The sequence below is a fragment of the Odontesthes bonariensis genome, chromosome 3 (assembly GCF_027942865.1).
Source record: "Odontesthes bonariensis isolate fOdoBon6 chromosome 3, fOdoBon6.hap1, whole genome shotgun sequence".
NCBI lineage: Eukaryota > Metazoa > Chordata > Actinopteri > Atheriniformes > Atherinopsidae > Odontesthes > Odontesthes bonariensis.
Window position 1 is genome coordinate 15,538,467 of NC_134508.1, and position 8,578 is coordinate 15,547,044.

At 44.0% G+C, this 8,578-nt stretch overlaps 1 protein-coding gene across 1 annotated transcript in view; it reads right to left on the reverse strand.

Moving 5' to 3' along the window:
* Positions 1–5,539, reverse strand: part of celf4 (CUGBP, Elav-like family member 4) — an 87,642-nt gene extending 82,103 nt beyond the window's left edge. The window contains exon 1 of the mRNA XM_075460496.1: positions 4,786–5,539. Within this exon, the coding sequence (XP_075316611.1) occupies positions 4,786–5,062 (277 nt within the window). The 5' untranslated portion in view covers positions 5,063–5,539. The remainder of the gene's footprint in view (positions 1–4,785) is intronic.
* Between the last annotated feature and the right edge of the window lie 3,039 nt (positions 5,540–8,578).

Below are 8,578 nucleotides of genomic sequence, written 5' to 3' on the forward strand. Positions count from 1 at the left end.
TGATTATAGAACTTTGGTTTAAATGTATTAGTATTTTAAATGTACTGCGTCTTTTAAGAACTTGTTGTGGTTATTAGGAGACAAGTTTCTCCTGGATGTTTGTGTGTGCATAACTTGCTGTTTGAAAGCTGAATGTATGCTTAATGGTTTTAGATGAACAGGCAAGTCCAGCCATCCCTTTACATTGTCTCTGTTTCTCTGCGTCTATGTAAAGGTCAGTGGTTTTAATGAGAGGACTGCTGAAGTCAGAGGAGCCAGAGGGCTCCACCTCCCTGACAAGCCGCATAACTCCAAAACCGGCTGTTAGCATGCTAATCCTTGGAGCTCCATGAGCAGTCCCCCCATTGGCCTGGTCAGACCATCTCTCACTGTGACTAACTGGCTCCCTGCTCGGCCATCAGCTGGCCCCAAGCGGACAGTCTTCTCCAATAATAATGGACAACAGAGGCAGTGGTGCCTTGACAATGTTCCTCCTGACAAATCACTGCCTACTCTGTCTCCACCTCTTCTTTAGTGCTTGTTGTCTGGCTGTTTTGGGCTCTTATAGGGCAGAGGGTGTGGTACGGCACTGGTGGTTGACTTTATTTTGGTCTGTAGAGACCTTCTCTATGACACATTTTGCCTCTTTCTTTGACAAAACACTCAAAATCGATTGCGATGCATCTACGTGGAAGCAGGTCACAACGTGGGGCCTGAGCGAGCATTCTGAGTTGAGCTGATTGGAGCATTCTGGGCCAGGAGGGGAAGGCGCACATGCACAGACACACACAATCACTCATTGAGTCATTCCAAGCCAAACGGGAGAGGAGGAGAGAGAAGGATCCCACTGAGAAGATGATGCAACCCGAGTGAAATTTTTCGGCCGGAACGCATGCTGCATTAACGCAGGGCTGCAGGACGAAGAAACACACCCGTGCTTGTCTTCTTTCTTTGTTCAAAGTCAGGTTTCATTTTAACCTCCTTTTTTGTGCACACGGCAACCTGTAACATCTAATTATGTGTAATAAAACCCAGCAGGAGTCTTTGGTGTTTTTGGCATCGTGACTTTCTGGCCTCAGTGTACACAGCGAAAACCGACGATCTGTTCTCTTTTGAATCTGCTTGCCTGACACATTCAGGTAAAAGGCTGAAATATCAAAACCACGGCATTCAGTGAGAACCATAAGTCCCTTTATGACCTGCATGGATTATAGCCCCCATCTGTAGCATAAGCCATCTGCAGGATGGGCAAATTTATACAACATTGCATTTTATCTTTACTCTGCATCTCTACTTGTGACTTGTTTTATTTCAGGCATACTAAAACATAAGTGAACACATAAATATCTTTTGTAGAAGTATTGATATCGTACCATAGAATATTTTATTAGCCAGTTCTGCTCTTTTCATACACTGGATTAGCGTTGTGTTCTCATGATGATGTGGGCTTTTTGACGACACATGCTTTCAACATGAAGACTTGTCGCGTTTTGTTTACATCATCTGCCAGGTCAAAATGGACAATGTGGCCCAATTCTAAATGAAATTTCAACACCTGCCGTGACTTTGAGCAACTATCTGGCTTTTTAACTACTTTAACTGTGGGAGCCTGTGGTGAGAGCTGTTGCTAATGTATTTAGTTTGACCAAGGACAAATACATTACTTGCATTAAATTGCCACCAGATGAAGCAACAGCAGTTAAACAATCTTGGCTACATTAGCATTTCCTGAGGACAAAAAAGGAAGGGGTAAAGGTTTGACTAGAAACACAATACTGCCTGAAGCCGTGACAGCAGTAAACAGTGGATAACACCTTCACTTATTAAATGTCTTCGCCATATCATCACAGCTCATTTTGCCGCAGTGATTACGAGATGAAATCAGGCTGATGAATAGTGCTAGCAAACATATCTACACCTACTCCTCTTGAATGGATCCCCACCTCCCGTGCAGCATTGCCAGAGAGAAGAGAAAAGGGCTGGCTCTTTGTGCTCGCCATGCCTCTCAGCCCCGTTGTGCTTGGTAGCAGCAGCAGCAGCCGGTGACCATTATAAATGGCCTCTATTAGCATGGCTCGGTCGCAGAGGGGAGAGAAATAAAATCATTGGGAGAATGTAGGCCTGCACCGGTGTCCCTGCACCCACTATCAAGCTCATCCGACCCCCGTCCCAAGCGTCCCTCCTCCCTGCTCCTTCCACCCGTCCATTCCAAGGGGACACAGTCCTAAAGACTAGATTACTAGTGATACATGGAGTCATTATCGGAAGGGTTATGGCAATAGTATCACTGGCACTGCTGACAATGGCTATAATAGGGGTCTCTTTCTTCAGAGGTAGCATTACCATAGCAAAGGCTGTTGTTTAGGCCTGGTGATGTACAGCAGAAAAAGACGAGATTCTTTTATTGCGTGCCATAGCAGTTATTGCTCCGTATTATGTAGCTAAAACAATACTTATAGTATTTATTTGTTTAAGTTTCATGTAATTTAGACTAATATTGAATGAAGACAACAGTGTTGAGAAATTAAAATGCTTTCAAATGTTTACAGAAACAGTGCAAGCCATTTTGAAAAAAAAAAAAAAAAGGTAAAACAAAAATGCGAGGGAATTGCAGTCGATCATCTAAAATCTCTTTTTCAAGCTGAGGTTTTTGTACTACAACAGCCATTACAGAGCATTACTGTCACCGAGCAGGCAGCATGTCAGTGCATACAGGGAGGACAAAAGGAAATGAAGGAAAGGAGAGAATGAAGAGTGTCAAGTGGAGTTAATGAAAAGGAAAAAAGATGGAGAAGAGGAATATAAGAGGAGTTTTACGGTGGGCAGTTCTATAGACTTCACTCCACTGGAGCATGTCACACCTTAAAGGGTCATCATGCCCTCAGTTTGACTGTCTCTGCTCTATAGCAGGACTTTAAAAAAATGGCAAATGGCCTGAAGAAGCCTAGGGAACAGGGGAGAGCCATACCTTATATAAAGAAAATAGGAAAAGGGTTTTAAACTAAGAAAACCACCATTTCAATGATGAAACATAACAATTCCATGAACATATTAACCATAAAGACAGGTTTAAATGATTTTGATTTTATATACCATACAAGAAAAGAGAAGGAATTTTGTACATATATCCAAAAGAGTTGTAGTATCAGTTAAAGAGTATTTACTCATTTAATTTTAAACTCTCACACTACCTGATTCATGCAATGCTGTGTAATTTTCAATTAAACCAGTTTGACAGCAGCACACACAGTCAGTCACTTTACCTGTTATTTGTGGGACGTGCTGTCTTTTACTGCTAATTTGGACACCCTCCACAGAAACCTCAGGAAGGTGTAAGGAGGCTGTGGAGGAAACACGGCCTTCAAACAGCTTACAGTGAGCTGGTGAGACAGGGAGTATAGTGCCTCCGGCTGGTTAAAATATGAGCACAGCGGGGGCTTGCTAATGAAAGCGGGGGCCCAGCCCAGGAAGCAGGGCCGTATATCGCAATGAGGAGACAGTTCTTAGAATCAGCTTGCGAGCGGTGCCTATAGTTCTGGGGCCACTGGTGATTAAGCATCAGAGAGGGAGTCACTACTACAGCTGGGCTATTAATAAAAGATATTCCCTTACACACACCTTTTCCCACCTCTTTGGTTTTTTCAATGCCTGCAGACAGTCTCCGCCCTCTGGAAATATTTGTATATCATAATCATTTCCTAACACATGGTGGATGTCACACATTGTTTACATTGGGCAATGGAAGCTTACAAAGGGGTAACAGGGGCCCTGAAGACCGGTGGTTTCTCTAAATGTACTTTGCTCCCATGGGAGATGTCCTGCAGGTACAGCAGATCAATTAGTGACCTCTCATTAGATGGTGGTTTGCACAGAATAATCCTTCCCTTGAGAGTACAAAATAAAGCAGAGGCCGGTTCTTTATGGGCTTTTACACCAAAAGGGCATGTAACTCTGTTGCGCCAAAAGTTCATGGTGATTTACTGTAATCAATAGCCCACTATAGCAGGGAGATTTTGCTCAGCGTCAGCCGTGGTTATGACAGGAAAAGTCACAAGAAATAAACTGGAATGGAACAGCTGTTGAAGCTGTGTATGGTTGGAAAGTTTAAAAACCAGCAGAAATATATGTCTACATTTCTGTTTTGTGAATGTATTTTATTCTGTGAGGAATAACCACAATCACCCCCCCCGGAGTTAAAAAAAGAAAAATCGTAGCTGTGCATGTCCATAGGCCTACTCTTGCTGTTGCACGTTCGTGCGCACGTGCACGCACATTAGCCCCCCCCAAACGCTCACTCTCCCACACCGAGCGAGTCACAGGCAACAGAGTGTTCCGTGCTGCTGGTGATCAAACACAACCTCCCCGCTAATGCAACGTGAAAACGTGAGGTGAATAGCCTGGATTCGGCGCTGTGAATGAAAGCGCGCCGCCAGACGAACATGTGTGAACACTCCCCTGCACGTTGGCCACATAGGAACATTGCCCCTCCTGCAATCGCCCCACATAAATTCATGCCGTCGTGACTCCCGCTTCGTGACACTCTCATGCTTGGATATGTTCGCTCAATAAACTGGAAAATGAAGCGCTCACTTTGAGGCGCATTGACAAGTCTCACAAAGGAAAATGTCGTAATACTGTTGCCAACAACACGCAGAAAGTCATTCAAGCTTCAACAGGAAACTATACAATTTGCCCATCAGTTGCTGCGTGATTTTTGGATCCCCACTTTCACCAATGTGTCACAAAATTTCACTGACATAAACAAATAGAGCCATAGATGTGTCGGGGAATGAGTTTCTGACCCACCTTTGTGCATGCCCGTGAAGCGGTCTTTGAGCACAGTGAGCTCGTAGATCTTGCCGAACTCCTCGAAGAGGGGCCGGAGGTCCTTCTCGTCCAGGTTGCGGGGGATCTGGCCGATGAAGAGCTTGATGGCATCATGGTCTTTCATGGGTATGGTGGCCGGGCATCCCACCGGGCTGTGGCTGTGGTTTAATCCGTTCACGAGCCCGTTTGTGCTGGCGGACACGACTCCGACGCCGTGCACCGTGCCGTCCACCTGGCCGTTGGTTAAAGTTGCCATCTTCGGACCGGCCAGTGAGTTGGGATGGGTGCAACAGCAGCAGACGGTGATGGTGGAGAACCGTTTTACGTTATAAAAAAAGAAAAGGAAAAAAAAGAAAAGAAAAGAAAAAAGCTGGTGGAAGTCTGGGTCAAAATTTGGTTCCGAGACCAAGCCGTGTCAGAGATGATCCCGCTCTCCTCCTATCAAAGCCAAAATTTACAATTATTTGAAAACACATGTAGCATTTGGCGAAGACACATATCAAAAGCGCGCAATGCCGTTGGTCCCGGTGGAGGCTTTGATTCCTTATATTTATGTCCTAGCCAATAACTCGTTCATTGATTTCATAAAAAAGAGAGAGAGAGAGTGAAAGAGAGGGAAGGAGAAAGGGGGAGGGAGAGAAGAGAGAGACCAAAAGCGTTCACTGTCTATTTACACCCACGGTCCTTCGTCCCAGCTTCTTGGCACCCTTTTATTTTTTTGCATTGAGGAGTCGGTATGGGTGTCTTCTCGGTTTAAACGGACAGGACCGGCTCAATCTCTGCCTGAGCAGTGGGGAGGATCGAATAAAGGTGGACACTTCAAACTCATCACATATAAACTCCAGCGTTTTCTGTCCACCCCCTTTTATTCTGCGAGAAGCCAGTGGTACATTCCACCAAGGGGACAGGGTCTATAAATAGAGAGATATAGAGAAAATACGGTCCTTTGTGCTCTTACTCACAGCAAATAACTACACGTTCACGATCTCACGGCTGTTACACATTGAAACTGGCATACGCTTTCCTCTTATTAACTGTAGGCTAAACAACTTATAATGCACCTGTGTAAACATAAACAATCGCCACACAATGGGTATGGAAATGTGGCTGCAGTGTGTGTGCTTAAGTCACTTTTCATATCATCTCTGCGCCCTCATCCTCGACAGCAGCGGCAGCGAATCGCTGCGTCCACTCTCCGCTCCTGGACAGTGGACAGCTCCGCGGTGCTGAAATTCACGCTTCACGCGCGAAACTAAAATTTACCGGTAGCAGTCACGTTTACGACTATTCGTTCTGATTAAGAAGAAACGTTCTTCTCCGCTGGTTTGACGACAAATTATTAGCTTCCTCCTCCATTCCCAAAGTCATGTGGAATAGATGACTTGATCTTCCGAGAGGCAAAGTCTGTGAGCACCGCCGAGTGGCGTAGAGAGGGGCCACATGGAGGAAATAAACAACAAAAAAATACCACACGAGAGGGAGAAATTTGACAAGATGCACAATTTTTTTTTAAAATCCATACAAAGCAACTCCCCTATTCGTTGGTTTGCCAGAGGTGATTGTCAAGAAAAAAATATGTACATATTGTATCTAATATCTATAGATCTAAAAAAAGAGTTAATTGTGATTCCCCATACTGTAACATTCAGGGACATCATCATAAAAACAGTGCAAAACACTGAGAAGCTCGTGGTGCGTAAAGGTTGTCTATTGAACGGGCTTTCAATATCCATTTAGTTTCTCCATCATTTGTTATGAACTCACCATAGATCCATAGGCATCGACCAAGAAGTTTCTGAGCCAATTTCTAAGATACCCATCTTGAATTACCTTAGCAGTCGTTCATTTATGAAAATCTAAGTTTAAGTGAGTTAAGTTTTGTAATTTTATACCTATCGGAATTGATTTACAACAATTAGCCTCGAAGTACATGTATTTCTGTGATAGGAATGGACTGAAAATTCTTTATTAAATGGATAGGGAGAAAAAGAAGGAAAGACACTTTTACTTTCTCACGCTACAAAATGGTATAAAAAACGACATGACGACCAAACAAAAGAACAAACAAACAAATCTCCCAAAAAATGAACTGATATAAACTCAGATATTTCAAATTCAGTCTTGGTTGGACAATAGCACAACCTCTCCGTTAATATCATTGGTAGTTCTGGTTTATTCCCTTGAGAGTCCACTCATTTTCTTTATCTCTACTCCCAAAGGGGAACAAAAACAGCCGAGGTTGTGGCAATATATGAATGTTAAGAGTCTGGTTTGCTGCTAATCCGGTTTGAATCCAACCTGATTAACCTCATTTTAACGGCCAGTATAGCAGCTCATTTAACACGATTAACCATGGACTTACGATATCATTGGCACTCATATCTAAAACTGGACAGTCCTTTTTAAAAAAATAAATTTTTAATTTTTGGAGGGATTGCTGTGTGTAAGACAATGTCAACGTGCCAAAATAAGCCAGCAATACGGATCCTGTAAATGATTGAAATGCTAAAAATTAATGTTGTTTTCAATTTGGGATATGAGACCCCCCCCACAAACACACCCCACCTACGCCCCCTCACCCCACCCACCACTGAGACATTAGCTAACCATTAAATAACAAAAGACTCACTCTCACGGCGGCACAGCGCCTCTCTCCTCTCTCTGCTCTTCTGCCAGTTAAATGGCCCGGTAATGTCATCACGTTCTCACGGCATGACCGAGCCGGAGCAGTTGCTGTGGTGGGGTGGGGTGGCGGGGACAGGACTTGGCTTTCTTTGGCACGACACTGTGCTCTGCTCTCCAAGCTTTCCCTCGGGGCCACACTCCATTCAGCACAGCAGTCCTGCCTGCGCTCACGCCTGACTTACCTCCAGCAATATTTTTTAATACAAGAGGGAAATGGGAGGGCACAAATCATTGTAATTATGTTCAGTCGCTACTGCCGTGATGATTATGTAAGGTATGGCGCCACGATGGTTCCCTCACGGTCTGCCTCGTGACACGACCTACCTGTGAGGTAATGGAATGGCTTCGGACAGATTCTGCTATAATAACAGGAAATTAACGAGCAAGACATGTAACAGTGTGTCTTTTCACTCCAGTTATTTTCAGTCCATTTTGGTATGCTCAGATATGACTGTGTAGTTCTTATCCTTTGTGCAGACAGAAGCCCCCTGGCCAGTTTTCATGTTTATTCTCCTACAGTGCGTCCCTCCCAGAATAAGCTTAATTTGATAAATGATATATATTTTAAAATCCCTTTGTGAAATCAAATTACGCTGGACTTCTTGTTTCTTGGTATTTGCAGCCTCACTGTGATTCGATTGCAGCTGTTAACTTCACCAGCGCAACGCTTTTAAACTTAGGAATGCTGACAGAGATGAGAATCTGTCCATGGTGCTGAAACTAGTGTAGAGCAATGGTGACTAATGCGTGCCTCTGTCCATGGTGCTGAAAGTAATACAAAGCAATACTGACAAGTGATGCTCTGCAAGAAGAAGCCAATGTAAATCTTCTCTTGTAAGAGAGCTTTGCGAACAAAGTGGAAATGACCATATGTAGTCTGAGCTCATCAAAAAGAGGTCACTTCATCCCCCACCCCCAGTCCCACCAAATGAACGTTTGCAATCACACAGCAGGGGAAGCCTATTTTCCCTTGCAATATTGCTCCCTTGCTCGTCATGGCTCCAATTTTCAGTTTCAGCACTGTAAACGATTGCAGCAAGGCAAATAAATGAAAGGGGAAATTAAATTCCGGGTAGCCAAGTTACAC